The sequence below is a fragment of the Podarcis tiliguerta genome, assembly GCF_965153285.1.
Source record: "Podarcis tiliguerta genome assembly, chromosome: 1".
Classification (NCBI taxonomy): domain Eukaryota; kingdom Metazoa; phylum Chordata; class Lepidosauria; order Squamata; family Lacertidae; genus Podarcis; species Podarcis tiliguerta.
The window spans coordinates 58,282,098-58,303,499 of NC_139534.1; the positions used below are offsets into that span (position 1 = coordinate 58,282,098).

The 21,402-nt window shown below is 39.3% G+C and overlaps 2 protein-coding genes across 4 annotated transcripts in view; both read right to left on the reverse strand.

The window, feature by feature from the left end:
- Positions 1–2,735, reverse strand: part of SIGIRR (single Ig and TIR domain containing) — a 36,242-nt gene extending 33,507 nt beyond the window's left edge. The window contains exon 1 of the mRNA XM_083417740.1: positions 2,452–2,735. The gene's annotated coding sequence lies outside the window, so the exon portion shown is untranslated. The remainder of the gene's footprint in view (positions 1–2,451) is intronic.
- Positions 2,736–4,582: 1,847 nt separating this feature from the next.
- Positions 4,583–21,402, reverse strand: part of ANO9 (anoctamin 9) — a 38,541-nt gene continuing 21,721 nt past the window's right edge. For all 3 annotated transcript variants that reach the window (XM_083417593.1, XM_083417594.1, XM_083417592.1), the window contains 16 exons: positions 20,695–20,791; positions 20,242–20,302; positions 19,781–19,863; positions 18,417–18,521; positions 16,662–16,826; positions 16,531–16,567; positions 16,229–16,340; positions 15,656–15,713; positions 14,872–14,969; positions 12,858–13,021; positions 12,037–12,189; positions 11,333–11,480; positions 10,828–10,944; positions 9,381–9,474; positions 8,285–8,397; positions 4,583–6,884 (listed from right to left, as the gene is read on the reverse strand). In XM_083417593.1, the coding sequence (XP_083273719.1) occupies positions 6,857–6,884; positions 8,285–8,397; positions 9,381–9,474; positions 10,828–10,944; positions 11,333–11,480; positions 12,037–12,189; positions 12,858–13,021; positions 14,872–14,969; positions 15,656–15,713; positions 16,229–16,340; positions 16,531–16,567; positions 16,662–16,826; positions 18,417–18,521; positions 19,781–19,863; positions 20,242–20,302; positions 20,695–20,791 (1,633 nt within the window). In that variant the 3' untranslated portion in view covers positions 4,583–6,856. The remainder of the gene's footprint in view (positions 6,885–8,284; positions 8,398–9,380; positions 9,475–10,827; positions 10,945–11,332; positions 11,481–12,036; positions 12,190–12,857; positions 13,022–14,871; positions 14,970–15,655; positions 15,714–16,228; positions 16,341–16,530; positions 16,568–16,661; positions 16,827–18,416; positions 18,522–19,780; positions 19,864–20,241; positions 20,303–20,694; positions 20,792–21,402) is intronic.

Here is a 21,402-nt window from a genome sequence, read left to right on the forward strand (position 1 = left end):
CAACACCACCACCCAATGCTGGCACACTTTCTGCCTCCGCATGCATGGCCAGTCACAGACACACAGACACACACACACACACACACACACACACAAATGAGTGTGGCAAAACATGACACTGTAAACAAACATGCACACATTGCAGCCCCTTACCCAACCTGCATACTTGCAGCCAGCACTTCCACAGCATTCATGCCAAGAAACCATGCCAATATACGCAAGGCATAGAGTCACAGAATTGTAGAGTAGGAAGTGACCTCGAGTGTCCTCTAGTCCAAGCTACTGTGATGCATGTGGGTGAGTGTACGGAGCTTTATTACAAGCATGGAAGTGTGTACACAGTCCACATGAGCATAACAGTGTCAGAGACCTCAAATACCCCTCTAGTGCCCCCGCACCTGGTCATGTGAAGCAGTGAAAGCAAGAACATGAGTGATTGCAATAATTTTGAACCAAGTGTCAGTGGTTTGCAATAGTGACTTGTTAATTTGAGTAAAGTACAATTAAGAGCCTCCTGCCAACCTAGCAGTTCGAAAGCACGTCAAAGTGCAAGTAGATAAATAGGTACCGCTCCGGCGGGAAGGTAAACGGCGTTTCCGTGCGCTGCTCTGGTTCGCCAGAAGCGGCTTGGTCATTCTGGCCACATGACCCGGAAGCTGTACGCCGGCTCCCTCGGTCAATAAAGCGAGATGAGCACCGCAACCCCAGAGTCAGCCACAATTGGACCTAATGGTCAGGGGTCCCTTTACCTTTACCTTTACAATTAAGAGCAACACAAATAAGCTTTAAGGTAATTTTAATTTTAAGTAGAAATTTCATTTCCTTATCTTTTATGTTTGTGTATCTCATTGTACTGGCAATGGCCTATGGCTGCAGGCTGTAAATATTGACCACAGCAATTCAATCCCCCTGGTACTCCAGTACATGTTGTAATCACTCTGGGAGGAAAAGAGTACTGGAGCAATACCAGCCTATATCACCCCTGTTACTACATCACTAATAGTGACCACATTAACCAGAGTGTCAGATTAGCACTGGGGAGACCCATTTTCAAATTCTGCCAGCCAAGAAGCTCACTAGGTAATCTTGGGCTAGTCATTAATGTTACGTATGTCACAGGATTTTTGTAAGGTTAAAGGATTTATGCCACCTTCAGTTCCTTGGAGGAAAAATGGAAAATAAAACAAACATGCATATTGTGCAGATTTATGTTAAAGATTCTGAACTGTGTATTAGGCAAATTGAGACTAAGGACAATATGCAGATCACTTCATATTTGGGAAGAAGAGACCCCATATAGCTAAAGACTGAAAGGTAACCTACTTAATGGGATTATTAGTGCTCTCTGGCTGTCTTGAGAGAGAAAACATTGAGCAGCATTAAAGTAGAAAAGGAAGTAATAGCAGACATTAGACAAGCTTTGGAAAGTATTAATGATGTGTGTAATTTCACTTTCCTGCTTCTTCACTCCTGAGCATAAATAAATGACTGTAAGTTACAATAATGAGCCCATCAGACTAATCCTGTGTATGAGAATTTACTGCAACACTAAAAGCCTTGTCTTCTAAAATAAACCCCTTTTTATCATGTAAGCTTCCAGTACTATAAAGAGCATTAAGAGGCACAAAGTAGTGAGTGTCTCTCCATGGCAATTCAGATGCAGGTGCCAGGATGTTCCTTCTGCTGAACGTGCTATAATAAAATTCTGTCTGTAGTGGATGGATCCTTTAATAGGAATTGCCATACTAACCCGGACGTGATTAGGACAAACCTCCGCTCCATTCATTCCACACAGACTGGATGTCAAACTCTGAATATTAAACAGCACACTGTTAAATGCCAGGGTCTCACCCACTCGGCATAATAGCTTTAATTCAAATTGGAAAGCAAATGATGCAAAAGCAAAGCACCCTGAGATCTATTATATCAGGACAGAAAAGAAAAAACTTTTGACATAATTTGCTAATAATTCTTAACTTTTTTCCTTTTTAAGGAAGCACCTCAGCTCCTGGAATGTGAGTATGAATAATAACACTTTCCAGTTTGAAACATTTTGACTTTTGTGTAATTTACTCCAGTTGATGAAGTTTTGCTCTCAGTAATAGAACTGAGATCTCATTATGTATTTCCAAATATTTTAAAATATTTGTGCCAATAAAATATAGGAAATTATATATTTAAAAAATGGACAGCAATAAGATCTAGCAATGTTTATTACCCTAGTTCCACCACCAGCTGCTTGTACAATAAGGGCTTTCCTTTCCTTTCAAAAAGTTCAACCGAGAATCATTGCTGCAATTCTTCTAGGTACATTTCTTATCACTATCCCTAACCACAGATGCTGCTACTGGAAACTCAGAGCAGATGCATGTTCCTTACATCTCTGAAATGAGCATTATCACATATGCAGACAAGCATGATGGTTAACCTTTTAAAATAGGGGTGGCTAACCTGTAGTCCTGCACAAAGTGGTGGACTCCACCTCTCATCAGCCCCAGCCAGTATAGATGATGTGTGTGGGCCGGAGGACCACAGGCTAGCCACCACTGCTTTAAATGTTCCTGTGTCACAATACCCAATTACAAGTTGCTAGGTAGCTAACGTATCTAGTAATAATGATTTACCCTTCTATAGTGATAGAACAAAGCATTAGCACTGAGTGTTCGATAATCTTGAGGTGATCCACTAAAGTTTAGTGACTCAACAGAGATGTTAACAACGGGTTCAGCACTCCTTTAGTTATAGGTAATGCATGCCAGGTGACTTCCCAAGCCTACACCTGTGCCTCCCAGAATATATCACTGAAGCAGCAGTAAGCTTAACCTGGTGTCCAAAAGATGTTGATATCAGCATCAGGTGAACCTCGGGCCACAGCTGGAAAGAATGTCCCCCTTTTTGCCAGCTTCAGAAATTCTCTTAGAGAGGGAGGACCTGGAGAAGGACCTCAAATAATGAACACAAGATGTGAGTATGTTCAAATCTGGAACACCAATATAGGGTTAAGGAAGGATAAAAATCAGCAAGATTGATATTAGAAAAGTAGCAGTATGCATTATACTCTGGAATACAACCAACATTCTAGAGAATATAGGAAAATTGATAGATTTGTAGTATTGAGGGGGAAAGGTTTCCTTTTGCCTAGTTAGATTTTACTTTTAAAATCTATTATTACAAGAAACAAATAGCATCACAACACATATTCATCATAAACACATCTAAACAACCTAGTCAAATATAACAATGCATTATAGCATCAAATCCCACGTGCAGGCAAGAAGAAGGATGTCTATATTGTATTGTTGCGCTTCTCTGACACATCATTGTGGGGACTGTCCATAAAAGTAGTGTCTCCAAACTCCAGAGTGCACCAAAGAAGGTATTAAAAGTAATATCTAGACCAGGGGTCAGCAAACCTTTTTCAGCCGTGGGCCGGTCCACCATCCCTCAGACCATGTAGTGGGCCGGACTATATTTTGAAAAAAATAAGAACAAATTCCTATGCCCCACAAATAACCCAGAGATGCATTTTAAATAAAAGCACACATTCTACTCATGTAAAAACACCAGGCAGGCCTCACAAATAACCCAGAGGTGCATTTTAAATAAAAGGACACATTCTACTTATGTAAAAACATGCTGATTCCCAGACCGTCCACAGGCCGGATTGAGAAGGTGATTGGGCCACATCCGGCCCCCAGGCCTTAGGTTGTTTACCCCTGAGCTAGACTCTAGTTTTTTGTCATTCAGAAGGCACATTGCCAAATTGAAGTTTTCAAAGTTAATACATTGGGACCAGGGTGATGAAGGAAAGAAAGAGCAAAATAGGAGTTTATGGGAAAGCTGTAGTCTATACATGCATGCTCTTAGAAAAATAAAAACAATAATGTAACGAGGGGACTTTCAAGGTGTAGTGTCCCACTTCATATTAGCACTGCCTATAATCGCTGAAGAATTATGTTTCTTAATATCCTTTTTATTTTATTTTTCAGAACTCGGTACAACTTAACAAAAACATCACACACATTTTACAAAAATAAGAGATCAGTTATAGTTGGCTCCACTTTCAGGACTCAGTGGGAGAGCATCTGTCTTGCATACAAAAGGTCCCATGTTCAATCTTCATTTAGGGCTGGGAAAAACTCCATGTGTGAAATCTTGGAGAGCTGTTGCCAGTCAGTGTAGACAATACTGAGCTACATGGACCAATTGTCTGACTCAATATAAGGCAGCTTGCTATGTTCTTATGTAAGGCAGCAATGGAGACCAACTATTGCATGTTGCATTAGTGGCCTATCCAGGATTCTGTTTTTGAAACACATTGTTCCTAAGGTTTCCATGTGGAGTGCAAGACTACCCTGGTTAGTTACATGTTTAATAAAGTTATCTTACATCAGTTAGAAGGTGTCCTCATTTTCAGTTTATTTTCAACTCCCCTTATGGCCCGCATTGCACATGGGGGTTTTTTATACCAGAGCTATACCCAGCACCCTTTGATACGAAACCTCAAAATATAGGTCTCTATAATCATAAGATTTCTGACTACTCTGTCCAAACTAAAATAAAGCCAGTCCAATCTTTATGCTTAAAAGTTTTAAAAAGTTTATTGTATAAAATTTCATTTGATAAAAATTACACATTGCACAGTATTTTAGAGTAACTGTGTTTTCTTTAAAAGTACAACTTTAAACAGTATGACACAAGAACAGAAAGCCTAAGGAATTACAAATTGAATTAAGTTCCCTAATTCAATATGTAAGGATTTGTGTTAAAGTAATCTAGAGCCAAAGCTTCATATTGCTATAAGGCACAATTTTAAAGGCATTCCCTGAGCAAGATGCTTCCAGAATTACAGCATTATAGAGATTCTCAAACAGACGTGTTTCAGCTAGAATCCAAGTCCCATTGGCTTTCAAGGAATGAACATGTGATTGCTGCTGAAGCTTAACTTGCAATTAAATTTAGAATTTGTCAGAGAAAGGGGGGAAAGGAAAAATATAGGTATTAGGTACATAATAGGAATTTTAACTTTGCATGATCTTTTCAGTCAAAAGTACGAATTGCAAAAACGACTTCAGGAGCAAGAGAGCATAACTGCAATCATTGATATCCACAAAGGATTTTGCTGAGGATAAAAACAGGATAGAAGTGCCCTTTAGCATGTTGCATCTTTACATTCTCAGTGCTATGATTTAGTTCCAGTACAAGTAACTTAACAATACATGTAAGATGTAACATTTGCAAACAAGAACAAAAGAGAATCCAAATGTCAAGATGATAAGTTACATATGAATATCAACATTAATTCAGCGGTTCTACATAATCCATATAATAAAAGGTGAAGGGACACAAGTCATTTGAACTTACATCTAAAAGACATCCTGAAGCCTTAACATTTTTTGGATCAGGATTTTTTAAAATTGTGCTTTATTTCTGTGTATTATTAGATACTTGATTGGAAAGAAGGCACAGGGCGTATGAAACAAAACAGTTTTTGTAGAATACATAACTGTCCAATGAAGCACAGCCTTTGTACCTTTAGTGCTTATGCAGAAAGGTAAAAGTAAATTTCATCAAGAGCAGCTTTTCTAACACATGTAGCTCTATGATGCAACAAGCTGAAACTGCTAACCGAAGCCCAGTGTTCTGCTGTGTCCAAGAATGATGTATACCCACAGTTCTATGAACAGCTGGCCTCTTTAGGATGAATGAATTAATAAAGGAACTCCTGTATATAATGTATGTAAATGCACACACATTTTTGGATTGGTCAGAAACTGGGTTCTAACAGTACCATGAATTAAGAATCTAAGGAAAAATATATGTATTCTTGTGAAGTTTATGTGTGGGTACATCTGACCCCAACTTATATGTAAAAAGGTTGAGTGAGGTAATACAAACATTGCCACCTTTGAGGGGTTTCATTCATAGTTTCAATGAGGGCAACTATCCTAGTGGCTCGATGCAATGATAGAATCAAGAGTGTTTACAGTATAGGTGAAGGCCTTAAAGTGCTTTTCAGAACTGAATTAAACTTCCCATCATCTTTATGAGGTAGACAGTTAATTGGGTCCCTTTTTATAAACCAGCACAAAAGAAACTTTTATCAAATGGTGTACCATTAAAAAGCTAAAGGGAGTAATCTCTAAAAGGATGTCAGCAGATAGAGAAATTATGGAAACTCTTCAAAATAACAGTTCTCCTGAACTTTAAACAGCAGTTTGGAGGCTTTGATGCAAAAAAAGCAAACAAACAAAAAAGCCCCTATAAAAACAACTTTGCACATGTGCTGTTCAATTATACAAAGGAAATATATGTCATACAAACAATATATTTCTTTCCACTCAAAGAGCACCATCAAGGTAATAAAGGAAATGAAAAGATATTAATATATATTCCTATGAGCCATGAGAGTTAAGAGATTTCATGTTGATTTATACTGTGAGTCTGAGACAGCTGTGAGAGTTTCATGGGCATTAAGTGACAAATCTGTTATGAGTGGTGGCAGCAGAGCATGGAAGTTTTGGTGTAACCAAAATTGTTTTAACCTTATAGCAAGAGTGTTATTTTATTGACAGTGCAAACGCTCCTGCTTACTTCTGCCTCATGCTCTGACATGTGACATTGTTCCTACCCTGTAGTCTCCTAGGAACACTTGAATATTCAAAACAATCTTACCATGCAAAGCAATGGCATTGTTTCCTTTCAGTGAAGAGGTAAAATCCAAGAGCAGTAAGCAAAAGATCAAGCGACGCCTGCAGAGTTCAGCTGACATCTTCAAAGCCTACAGCACCATTCTTCTAGATGCTTGGCTCGAGGATTTCTTCTCTTGATCCCAGCACTCTCATATGACGTTTCACTATACTTCTGTGGAGTCATCCATTCTTCTAAAATATATAGAAACAACTATTCTCAATTTCAGTTGGAAGATGCAGCATTTTAATTGCAAGGGGGAAAATGGCGAAGCTAAAGAGGTGTTGGCTTAACTAATACCTGGAAGGGAAGCCAATGAGGGTCCTTCCTATGCCATTTAAGCATTTAAAATAGAAAGGAGAATACAAGAATATTTAATTTCATATAAGAGAGCATGAAACCATCTCAGCTGTGGGGATAAAACAGAATTCACTGCCACCTGCTGTATGGAACCACCTTACAGACTGATACATCAAGGATTTATTTGCACATTGAACAAAAATATTCCCACAGGTCACTTCCAGGAGACAAACTGATGTAGGCATGATATACAGCAGGGTATGTTTGTGTCTTAAGCAGAGGAATCACGTCAGCTGAAGCCCTGGGAGTGATGGGGCTTGATAACATTCCCTTGCTCTCAGCTATGTGATTTTTAAAAGACATCTGAAGGCAGCCCTGTTAAGGGAAGTTTTTAGTATTTGAGGTTGTATTGTGTTTTTACTATTTTTTGCAGGGGCAACCCAATCAGATGGGTGGCATATTAGATGATGATGATGATGATGCAAAAAACACAGCAGTCTCATCCCCTCTGAGTGATGGAACATCAAAAAGCTCCATTGTTCCCAGGGAGACTTGCCCTATTCTGTTGAAGAAGACCCACTGTACTGGCCGTTCTAGACTCTGAATGGCTGGAAGACTACTTCTGAAACTTGTAAAAAGGGATGGAGGGAACCATATGAAATGAACAGAGGAAGCCAGCCCTGGAGCCCTTGGCTCAGTACTGGGTTCTGCAGGACTGTGGGTTCTAAAGTAACCTATTGATCTAATCCAGGTCATGATCTGCTCTGATCAGATTAGTCCACTGTGGAATCAGAGTTCTGTGGATTTTTTTCTCCATCCCCATTGTAAATCAATGCCCCAATAGGGCTCAACCTGGAAGTACATACAGGCTTAAATTAAACTAAATTTAAATGTTAACGGTACAACAAAAAAAGCAAGTAAAATTAATCTCTGCTGCCATAACATCTGCTGTAGTGCTATCCACTTGGGACTATTCCAGGCGTCATCATTTTATTTGTATACTGCCTTTCCATAGTTAAAATCATACTAAAGGTGGCTTACAGCATGAAATGATTTACATTACAAACATAAAAAGTAGTTGTGAACAATAAATAAAATGCATCAAAAAGTACACAACCAAACTGAACAATTTCCATATAAATCACAATAAGATCTGAAAATAAATATACCAAAAATATATAAATAACAACAATCGCCCTCCCCAAACAACACCGCAGTTCAAGAGCCTGCTCCCTGTAGCTTTATTGTCCATTGTTTGCCTCTCAAGAGAATCGTACTCGGATAAAACACACACCTGAGTCTTTTCAACAGCCTTTCACGTTTTTGTTGTAGATGCAGGTTCTTAATGCTCCTGGGGACATCAGGCACAAACCAGGCTGCAATCAGTTTGATGCAAAGAGCCACATGCTGCAAAGAGCCAACAGAATCAGATTTTATTCCTTACAGGAGACATACTGCAATCACCATCAAATTTGTTCATTTAAGCAATTTATCTACTGCTTGATTACAATAGTTCCCTATGGCGTATAAAAGTAACTCAACAATACAATTGTTGGTCTAGATAACGACCAACAGTAAGCAAAGCAACCTGCTGTTCTTAAGTGCTTTACATTGGTTCTTTTGGACACTTGTGTGTTTTACTACATCATGGCAACTAAGCATCATGGATCAACATTAATCTAAGTCCCTCCACTGACTGTGAAAGGACTGAACAGTCAATTATAAACCCACCATTAGGCTGTGTCCAGAGGAAATCTAAAGCAATGTCCCAATTATCATTCAACACAGACTTTCAATTTAGTCCTGGGAATTTAGTCAAGTCCATGTACAGTTGCCCCTCACTAGCTGGCAGAGTTTCTGTTCCTGGACTCAAAACACACTGAAAGAGATATTTCATCTCCAAAGCTAAGAGGGCTTATAATGTCTAGTACCTGGATGGCAAACAACATAGAAACCTTATTTGCATGGACATACAGAGAGCTCTGTGGACAAAGAGTGAAACACAAAACTTACAATAATTTAACAGTTCTACAAAATAAAAAGTTTCTCCATTCCCTACTGCCTGCTGTTTCGCCAAGTCCAATATCCTACAGAATGTGATCAGGTTGTTAGCAAGGGAATCATCTCTAAATGGAACAGGGTATATTTATTTCTTCTCATATATGAAAACTTTTTCAGAGTGCATTACTTTGTGAATGAGAAGCGTGGTTGGGGATACCCTAGTCATACTTGGCTGAATGTGACCCAAGATTATTCCATAAATGTTGCCCTAAGCTATGATCAATGCAGTTAACACTCTTAAGGAGCCTAAATGTAAATGTTCCTTCACACTCACATTTGTGCTCAGCTGAAAACTAACCTACTAGAGCTTTTACAACAAAAATACTTACTTCAAACAAGATAAGGAAGGAAAGGCGTGCTGCAAGAATATGCCAAAACTCAACAGTATGACTGTAGTCCTCACTGTTCCTATAATCTCGGTACCTACAGGAAGGGCAAAAGCAACACATAAATGCTGCAGTATGTATTGCCTATTACAAAAATCCAGTTATTTGTTTGAAACATGTTGTTTTTAGTGTCTTATTTTGACAACAAAGGATTGTGGTTGTCTTTGCTGCAACAGACTAACAGCCAGTGCTTTTTTTCTGGGGGAGGGACTCAGAGGTACGCATACCTCTAAACATTTTGTACTTTTGTCCATTTACTATATTTATTTTTCCTGATTTGAACTATAAAATGGTGATTTTCTTGAGTCAAAATGAGAGTACCCCAAACATTTTTTTTTAGAAAAAAAAGCACTGCTAACAGCTATTTCTTTGGATGTTTGTCCAATGTTTGCTCTTATGGGGAATTTACTGATATTTGTTGTTTTTAACTTTTGTAAGCTGCTTTGGGGGCTTTTTGAAGCAGAAAAGTGAGGCTAAAAAAAAAAGTACTGTACAGTTTTCAGAAGCTAAATCAGATAGGAGAACAATAATCAGTACAGTTCAGTCATAAACTAGTACTAAGAGAGCACTGTCCTCTCTATCAGATAGTAGGGCATCTAATACTGGGCAATACACGCAAGACTTTGAGATGTTAAAAGCAATCAAATGCTTCTTTCCCTGCTTGCCACTCCTTCTTTCTGTCCCTCCTTCAAGAAAGTCTTGCTGCTACTTATATGAATGATGATGAGGTCTGTCAGCAAGCAGGGCTCCAACATGTCACTTGAAGTGGAGCCCCTCCCAGCCAATTTAATGATAAAGGACAGCACTGGCAGGTTGCTTTTCCCAGCTAGCAGGTTCTGTGTTTCTGCCGTGTCTACTCTGACACTGCAGTGAATATTGCAGGCAAGCCATGTTCCTCTCTTAAAGTGGAATTCATTTTCCTGCAACCACATCTGGAATTGGATCAGTAAACTGTAACTCCACACAGCATTTGGTTCAAACAGCACTCACTTTTGAACATTATGTATCTTGGGAAAATATTTGTTGCAAACACACCTCAGGTGATCTATGGCTAATACTGTCTTCACAGATATAAACCAATATAAAGTGTTGATTTTCAAAATTCAAAAATAAGGCTTTAGTTACTTCCACAAAATTAACAGATTCTCCATCCCCCACCTCCCCTGGTCTTTATACATACACATTTGTGTGACTGCAAAGGGAAAAGAATATAATCTCCAGAGTAGCCCAATGCTAGGTTGAGTTTCTCCTCGCACACACACACAAAAGTTCCAACAGATAACACAAGCTCTGTTGAAGGGATGGAGGACTGCACCAATAACAATTGGGCTGTGGAAGTTTCATTGCTAAAGCTGAGGGCATGGAAACATCACCATACATTTGCCAGTACCTGCAGTGCGTTATCACATTCCCCATGGGATCTTTACGTTCTGGCAGATTCTCATGGTTCGCAAAGTCCTGGACGTTGAACACCGAAAGACTGTAGTTGACATAACCTGCCAAACAACTATGGGCAACAACAACAAAATGTGACAATCAGATTGCCTCTTTTTTCCAAAGAATTTGTCTAAATTCCTCCTCTGCCTTAACTTTCCTACCCTTTTCTCCCTCCACAACAATGCATCACATACTTTATGAATGGTCTCGTACACAAAGACCTTTAGCAACAGAAGCTGCTTGTGTTCCATAACAATAAATTAATCTCTGAAGTAACCCCACAGAGAAAAAAATATTCTCTATACATGGTCATATTCAGTATCACTTATCCTGCTAGCTTTAGCAAACTTTGCTGTTTAGCATCTGTCACATATAACAAGTGTACACACAAGAAGAAACTGACTAACTGAATATATGCTATACTTGAAAGCTACCAAAAGGACTCAAATGACACTCACTCTTTGCCTGTGTAATTCTTCTGTATGCAGGGGCTAGATGTGTATTTGTACACCTGCATTGGAATGAAGTCTGAGGTGATGGCAATTACCATACCATTGCCAATGACAGCTAAAATACCGATTGCCTCCAGAATCAGCAACCAGGTACCTGCAACAGGGGAGAAAATAAGAGAAACACATTCCCTCAAGCAGATGGCATTTGCCTCAACTTTAATTAACCCTCCCTCCTCTCCACAATCTAACAATGTAATATCTTTGTCCAGAGGATTGGTCGGATTTGTAGTCTGGAGTTGTTCCTGAATTCTTCTCTGTCAGTAGAGGCCTAGGTAACCTCAGTGGCTAGGAGTGCTTTTCATCAAATTTGGCTGGTAAGACAGGGCCTCCTCTACATTTCTGTCACAGGTTTCTGTACAAGTTACACTGACCCACAGTGATGGTTTCTTAATGTCTTCTTCCCCCTAGAGTTTTGTGGTCCAAGTTTAGCTTGAGTGGCAGAATGCACTTCATCTACCCCAGTGCCCCGGAAACCTGTACATACTCTTTCCTCCCCCCCCCCCCCGAGTAAGCTCTTAATTCAGCTCCTTCCCTAAATAATCTACCACTTTGAAAAGAGTTAAGTATGACCACTAATAATATTGGGGTAAAATGAAAGCCTCTCCTCAGTGGTCTGAAGTAGAAGCCCCTCTCCTTAATCCTCAGCTTACCAATATCATTTGCTGTCCTCGGAACCATACGCCTCTGCAATCTCACCATCTTGATAGCATCTAGTCGAATTTCGATGAGATTGTTGATAAAGGCCAGGAGTGGAGCAAGGGGAAAGGCAGCCACAAAAATCGTGGTGAAGCTGTACTGGATCACTGTGGATTTAAAAATTGAACACTGAAAAGAGGCAGCAAACAAAAGGAGAATGTTTAAGTCATTATTACATTTGCTGGGCCAGAGTTTGCACATAGCTTCTAAAACAATATAAGTAGTTAAGAGACACTTAAGGAAATGGAAATTTCAGAACAGCAAGAATTGGGTGTCCTAAGTATCTTAAAAAGCTAAGAAAAACTACCCAAATCAGCAAAAGTGAATAGAATATATGAAGGATGCTAATAGGCCAGTGTAAGGAATTTTTCAGTGTTTGTTTTTAATTGCATAGAGGAAACAGAGTCCTGTTGCAGGCCCTAACATTCTCTTTGTAATCTAGATAGAACAAGCATATACATTTTTCAGTGAGCTGAAGTTTTGATAGAAGCAGTGTTCATTTTTTGTGCACATACATCCAAACTATCATCTCTGTTCAAAGATTTCAGAAACCTGTTTGACCCAAGGCAATAGAGAGAAAGGGAAAAAAATGACTGTACAACTGTTATAACACTCCACTTCAATCTCTTTGAAAACCATCAGCCAATCTAGTTTGGCCAAATACCTAGCTAGCTTACTAATGTAACAGGAGTGCCAATGACAGAATGTTGAGTCCTGTCCCAATTTAGTCTAGCATTTCACCCTTACATAAACCTTTCAGTTGAATTTCACTTACTCATCTCCAGAAATTCATCAAACAAACTGAAGACATTGACTTCATTAAGGTTATAGTTCCATAGCCATTCCTCCTTGCATGGGTCCCGAGCACTCTCCTCCATATGAACCCTGTTGTTGCTTTTGGGATTTCTGGACAGCAGTTTGTACTTGTAGCGTATCCAGCTGCAGGGGTAAACACAAGTGTAAGCGAGATAAAACAAGTTTCTAAGTACAAGACCTGCAAGCTGTCAAAGAACTATAAGAGGACAATAATGTAGTCCATACTGGAGCTCCCTTTGTAACAAGGGGCAAACTGCCCTGGGTCTTTAACTTATTGGTACATATTGCCCAAAGTCAGTGCAACAAACAATGTTGCATATGTAAATATTCCCCAAGTCTTCATAGGCGAGTCTTGGCCACACTCCACCCTGCCTTACTCTGGTCCCATATCCTGTTCCTACTTCTTAATTCCCCTAAATACATGACTGAGTGAAAAATTCCTGTTTCCAGCATGGTAAGCATAGTTCCCTGGGAAGAGGGACTGATTGTTAAGCAGTTCTGGAAATTGTAGCTCTTTGAAGGGGATAAGAATCTCTTAACAACTCTTAGCATCCTTAAACTACACTTCCCAGGATTCTCTGGGGGAAGACATGACTGTTTAAAGTGGTATGAAACATGGTCTAAGAGAAAATTATATTAAAATGATATACCGATGGTATCTAACACCGAGTAAATTAGCAAAAATGTATAAATCTAAATTAAATAAGTGTTGGAAATGTAAAAAGAAAGAAGGTTCTTTTTATCATATGTAATGGTCTTGTAGTAAGGTTAAAGCTTACTGGGAAATGATATATAATGAAATGAAAAGGATGTTTAAAATAACTTTTGTAAAAAAACAACAGAAGCCTTTCTTTTGGGAATTATAGGGACCAAACTACCTAAACTGTACAAAAACTTATTCATGTATGCTACTGCAGCGGCAAGAATGCTACTTGCTCCAAAATGGAAATAAGCAGAAGTTCCAGCAAAGGAAGAATGGATACAAAAACTTAAGGAATATGCAGAAATGGCAAAACTTAATGGAAGAATAAGAAATCAAGATAACAAACTTTTAATAAAAGAATGGGAATGGTTTATTGAATATTTACAGATAAATTGTAAACAAATAAGAACATTGGCAGGATTATTGTAATAACCTGCATTTTCATAAGAGTATATATTTAAAGAAGATGAATAAATGAGCAAATAAGTTAATTTGGATATGTGGAAGATATTAAAATAAATTTAAGGAACTGAAGAAAGAGGGGGAAGTAAGTCAAGCTTTGATATGTCAAAATGATTGTAAAATCAGTGAAATGTATAAACCTGAAAAGTATAAATAAAAAAATTAAAATAAATAAAGTGGTATGAAACACCTTTAAATGTATAGTGCTGATACGACCTATCTGGCTCTTAGGCCTCTCCCCAAGCCACATCCAGGTCACAGCCTTCTCTAGTCCTGCTCCACACCCTCTTCAAGAGCTTATGTAGGTGGGTGTAGAAACCTGTGACTCTTAGCATCGCACAGCAGGTTATATTCCACTCAAGAGTCACATCCGCTGCTCTACCACTTTTGCTTCTATAGCCCCTTCACACTACTTGCATGTGGCCCCCCTAAAGATTATCCACAAGAGAATGTGATCTTTGGACTGAAAAGGATTCTTCACCATTTCCCTGTCCTAAATTAGATGATTCAGACAAAAGCCAGGCCACATCTTGCCAGAGAACAGAATTCCCAACACACCAAGCCATTAGCCAACCTGAGCTGAAGAAACAGAACTGCTCCCTAGTCCCAAGTGCAGCAAGCTCTGACTTTCCACAAGGGAAAACACAATTTCGCCAAATATTTCCCACAAAAGGAATTGTTATACTGGCACGCAAGCCAACCCCATACTATATTCTCACTCCAGCTGTGACAGTCTGTGATGCTCCAGGGGAAAAGAGGTCCTGGATCTAACCCCAAGGACCAGATCATGCTAACTATGCTGACTTACGGCAACATGAACTCCACAAAGTTACTCAGTGTTTGCTTTAATGTCATGATTACGGCCATCTGGATGAAGAGATCTACAAGGCAGCCGCTGGGGTGGCACTGGAAAGAACAAGAGAAAGATAGTTTGCCTCTGAAGGTCACTGATTCCAAAGTCATTTTTAGGTTCTTGCAGTTTAAAAATTCTCACAGAGGAACTGCCAGGAAAGGCTGCATGCCTGCAGCATTGTAATGTGATGCAATGCATCAACAGTAATGCAAAGCTCTAGGGAATGTCCACTATTCATTTCATGTATCTCAGATTCATACCTCTCTATATGTATATTGAGCTCACACATGCTTGCTACCATTTTTTTGGATGTATTTTTTGTAATGATAAGATAAGACTTTTTAAAACTTTTTGAGGTTATATTTTAAATGGTTGTAACTTGCCCTGGGACTTTGGGGTAAAGGGCAGACAATAAATTTAATAATAATAATAATAATAATAATAATAATAATAATAATAATTTCATATAGTATAGTATAGTAAGCTCTGGATGCAAACAGAATGAAGTAAGTGTGAGCTATGAGAACCAGAATGGTGGTCTGCTTGCACTGAATATAATAATGCCCCACAAACTTATTAGTCATTACATTTTTAAACTGTCTTCAACCTGGGGATTCCTAGGAAGATGGATTAGAAAATATTTGGGGAAGATGAAAGAGAAGGCCTGGGCAATTATTTTAATGAACAGGACACCAGGTGGGGAGCTAGGGGAAGACATCATTGCAACGAAGGAACTTACTTCTTCCAGTCTCCACTTGCCGCCCACACGTACATAGTTCCCTGGACGACCATTAATCCTAACAAGGAAGTACAATTGAGATACAGTCAGTTCCTAATGCTATTTATAGTTTTGATAACCACACAATTTGGAAGATAATAGTCACAATGAGTAATGAAGATGCAGTAGAGCTAAAAAGCAGCATCTCAACCAACAGAAACGAAAGTAGTAAGAATGACAGAGAGCAAGGGTGGCTGTTAGAGTTACGGATAAACACTCTGTTTTTAGAACACAGGCCTTCAGTTTTGTCAGAGATGCACTACAGTAAGCAAAAATGCAGGACTAATGCATTGCCTCTGTATCCCCCTTCTCGCAGCATAATTCATATAGCAATTTTAAAATAAATAAAATGCCCTATTAGCCCTCACACAAACTATGGAAAGAAAACCACCATTGTTCCCTTTTTATAGCTGCACATCTGAAGCAGGAAGAAAGTGGTAAAGATTTAATTCAAATCCAAGTCACCTGATCCAAATTTAACACCCTCACCAGTGGGATACACTGAACTCTCCATTCTTTGCTATTTGCTTTTACCTCCCAAGGAAGAAAGCAACGTAGATCACGGAAGAGAAGTGGGTGAAGAACTGGAAGGTGAAGAGTTTGACGGTGAAGTTTTTCTCACGCTCAGTGAATGTTCTTGGCTTCTCTGGAAATAAGATCATGGACACCAAATTTAGCTGTGGCACCTGGCATTCCCATTCTTATTCTTATGTATGCCTTATTCTATGCACCAAGTCACAAAATGCATTCATGATAGGGCAACCTTTTACTTATCAAGTCGAACATATTTCATATAGATGAAATAATGTATATAGATAGCATGGATATTTTCTTACCCATATCACAGAGGTACAGCGCTACATGTCTGTTCACCTACAACAGACAAGAGGCAAACAAAACAATATGATACACCAGAAAACAACTGCAAGACAGATTGCTGGAAAATATCACTATGTTTGCTCCATACCTTGCTCATTATGATGATAGTTAAATAATGCAACACAGCCCCTGTCATCACTGCCATGGTACTGGCTCGTTCTCGGAAAAATTCTGAGTCAGACTGAGTAAAGATGACTGTCACCACGACCCTATAGATGACAAGTGCATGGGCAATACCAATAATCACGCAGATCTATAAAGCAAGAATGTATTGTTAGAATTATAAAGCAGCTGAGGCTGTGCAGGAGGCAGTAAACAACAGGTTAACGCCCCCACTGCTCCAGGGCAGGCAGGATCACATGGCACCACAATGATTGCCACTGCCAGCTCCTGAATCTTTAGACTCAGCTATGCTGCTGCAAATAAAACATTTTAAGTGTGTTGTAAAGTGCAATATACAAATGTGACACTAGATGGCAATGGTGAGCTATGGCAAATTCAATACATTTTCCAAAACTTTTTTTAAAAAGCATTTTCACAGCGTTTTTCATATGTGTGTAGATTCCACTTTTGTCTCTTTCTCCAGTTCTGACCGCATCCAGGCCAGAGACAGAACAAGCAGACAACAGATGAACAAAGACAAAGGCAACCTAAGAAAGAAACAAGTCAAAGTAATCCCCCTGAGCAAACATGACACAAACTAGTGGGACTTGCCTAAGCTAAGCCTGATAAGGGATGGACATGGCAAGTGGCTCTCCTAGAGTGGCAGGAGTACCTGTCATGCCAAAGCACACTGGTCAATTTTGTGGAAGATTCAGTCAAACCTAACAATGCCTATTTTCTAGTTAATATATGATGGGGTTAAGGACCACAGAGTTCTTATTGCTAGAATATACTCAGTTAGGTCACACCTAACAGGAAGCCTGTTCCTGTTCCCCTCTCTCTCCCTCTTTGCTTGCTGTGCCTTAACTTAGCTCGCAGGCATGTGTCTGCGTTATACTTGCATTATTTTATTGTTGCTGCATGAAGAAAATGCATGTTGGAGATCAAGAAACTGCACGTAAACCATTTTAAACTGCCTTTGCAGTCTGTGGTCTACTTACTGAAAAAGGCAGTCAGCTGCTAAATGCAGCTGAATGCAATAAATAATGTTTAATAGTCTATAAACCTACGCTTCACTAAACTGCTTGAGGATGGGAATTAAATTCTGCTAGGGGCTTTCTTCCACCGGAAAGATAGCAAAGCACCACATTTTAAAAACAGGCACCTGGCATTGTCCTGACCCTGCATCAAGTTTTGGAGATGCAGCACAAGATCCTGCCTTTTTAGAAAAATAATTTTTTGAAGTTTTAAACTAGGTGTTGGGAACCTTTGGCCCTCCAGATATTTCTGAACTACAGTTCCCTAGCAAGCAGAACCAATGGCTACAGATGATGGGAGGTGTAGCTATGCAACATCAAAGGTTCCCCTTCCCTAATTCATCTGCTAAGAATGATACTGTTGATTGCTCTTCAATGGGAAAGCTACACAGTATTTAACCATCTGATTTCTGCTCAGATTATATACTCATTCTGGAAGTATTTGTCAAAACTTTATTGCCACGTCTTGTAAAACACTTGGAAAAGAACATATGTGATGCTTGCTATGCTGCATTATAAAGAGACATGAAATAAAAAAGCACAAGAAGTCTTCTGAAATATCCGTTTTCCTGCAAATGAAATTTTCCAATCTCAACTCAAGAATTTTGTCCCTTGTGCTGTAGGGTGGCTTAACAATGCACCATACACAAACCAACATTTAAAATGCATACCAGAAGTGCACTGCAAAAATAGTAACCACATACCATAAGCCCAACTAAGATGAGTACAACAGTGCTGCGGATGTAAGAATGCTGGTGCAGTGGGGAAGCTGTTTCTGGGTTATTGATGAGTTCCATAGCCAGTTCCTCCTAGAAGCAGAAATACAGCCACACTGACAGGTCCTTAGAATTCATAACTTCTTTGGCTCACAAGAGGAGCCATGGGTTAAAATACTTCATGAACACCATCCCTCACGGCTCACCTGTTTTGTGATTCTGGCAGCAACAACAATCACATTTGCTGCTGATGCTGGGTGCAAGATGCTAGTATGGAGAGAGAAACCATTGTCCTTATTTCAATTTGACTGTGATGACGTCTGCATCCAATGAGATGTTGATGACTGAAACCAGAATTAAAGTGAAGACAATGTTTCCTCCTTCACACTGGCATTTTGTAGGTTTAAAAAACAAACAAAACCACAATATCTAACAACAATGTGAAGTCAGATTGCCACTACTGCCACGTTTGGCCCTGACCTTGCCTGTTTGCAAGACCCCTCACAAAATGGCTGAAATACCCTCAACCCCAACCTCTGAACAAGTTGAGGAGGGAAATACTCCCCTGGCAGAATTATGACTCTTTAGGACTTTTGTATCCATTCTGACCTGGATTTGAAACTATTTTAGCCATCTGCAGGGTCTACTGGGAAACTTTTTCTGTCAAAACTGAGATACACCCAGGTTAGAGTTGCCATATTTCAAAAAGTGAAAATCCGGAAACCAAAGTTGTTGAGCATTTTTTGCAGTTTTTAAAAAGTTTTTGAGCTATTTTTAAGAAACTTTGCCAAAATCTACACTCCCAACATGGGTCACCATGGCCCCTGTTAACAATTTATTTATTTTTAAAGTAGTCTCCTAGACATCAGTTAGTGACAAACCAAGTTGTCTAATACTGAGTCTAGCCCAGAACTGTCTAAGAGCTCTCTAGTCAGTTGTTCCCAAACTAGATATCCAGACTCCACAGTGGCTCCCTAAAGATATATCTATGGCAGAAATGCTATTTTGTGAAGATGAAGGTGCTGGAAGGCTTCAGGCATGATTTCTTGGTGATAATGCAGAGCAGAGGTCTCCCAGGAGCCAAAGTGCAATGGCAAAATGATTGGAAAGTTGGGCTCAAGTCAGTGCCACCAAGAATTGGTCGCTGATATAACAAAAGGTACTGATGCCCTGCAGGTGAAGATCATGGCCCATGAAATCATATCAAGTCCAAAGGGCGGGACCCAAACCTGAAGAGATTTTCCTCACACCCATGGGCAGCAGTAAATACCTTTCTTCCTGTTCAGAACAAGAGTAGGACTGCCACAGTGAACATATATATAAAGATGGCTATATGAAAGAGTTAACCTTACCTCTTCTTCATCCCACAGATACAACTTCCAGACACTGACAACTTCAGCTCTCCTTCTCTTCCACAACTCCAAGAATACAGTGGCTATAAATTTAGAATCAAAACATAGAATTGAATATATACAGGATAACAAAATCATCCTGTCTGTCTTCTTACAGGGGTCCCTCCACTCAACTATAGGCCAGTCAGCTTTATAGTGTGCAGGAAATAAGAGAAAGATAGCTTGAAATAAATCCAGCAATTCCAGAGAGAAGATCTAAACAAAGGGCCTTTCAGAGTATGAGTCACGATGAGCTTAATCTCAGAAGGACCTGAAGGATCTATATTATATCAACTAACATTTATGTATTTTCTAGGGTTACATTTCATTCTTAGATGCAAAAATACACTTTAGCTACATCTGTGTTGAATATTGTCATAAAACTTAGAAAAGGTTCTAGATCAACCTATGCTAAAGCTTACCCCAGAGAGCCATGAATATTGCAAAGAGAACTGTCCCTTCATTGTCAAGCAAGTGGGTGACCTAAATTGTAAAGGAAAGAAGTAAGAGTCACTGTTGCAGGGAGAGTCCTAACGGCAAAAAAAGAAGTCACTAGGTGTGCTGAGGAAAACTGTGTTTGAAACAACAACTTTCCGCTGAAAAGCTGTACCCATTGAAAAATTGGGACATAATGAGAGGTGTATAAGGAATAAAAGTGGGGTGTTCACTACCATTCAGGCACAAGTACAGGGAATATCTAGATTGGCAAAGGAGACAAAGTCTCTAATATCTCTGTGTACTCTCTGAGAGATTCTTCTTAATCTTCACAAAGCAATCATAATCAACAGTGAATCTTTTACATCCTTAGTAGTGGGCAACGTTAGAGGACTCCACAACAAGAGACAAATAATATACATTTTGTAGGTTAATCTTACCTGGGCATATGTGCAAGTTTCTGACAATGGCCAAAAAGGGCACTTCTGGTCACAGAGTGGACACATCATAGTAGTATTGGCTGCACAGATTTCCTTGCTAAATCAGGAAGGGTAGCAGAGGGTATAGAGATTGATTTGCCCAATGTTTATCCTCCTTAACAACAGGGCAAAGGCAGAGCAGTACACAGAACTAATAGAGTCTTCTTTGCCCACATGCTATCAGAACAGGTGAGGAGATACAAGCCAGTTTGTTATCCCCAATTATAACACCCACAATTTCCATTACAGATAGTAATCACACCGATCAATGCCACGTTCTTGGATGTGTAGCAGGTCAATACTAAGGCAACAATTATTAATCTTATTTTATTTATTCACTTCTTTATTTGATTCATATACCACCCTTTATCCAAAATCCTAGGGTGATGTACAACATTATGAATCTAATTTACACAGCATAATAATAAAAACATAATACAGAGCATAAAATACTCAGCATAATAATAAAATCATCATAACAACAGTACCCACCACCACCTTAAACAAGCCATAGGTTATTTAATGGCTGAAGGCCTAGGTAAAGAGGAATGTTTTCGCCTAGTGCCTAAAGACATGTAATGATGGTGCCAGGCAAGCCTCACTGGGGAGAGCATTCCACAGATGGGGAGCCACCACAGAAAAGGCCCCTTCTCATGTTGTCACCCTCTG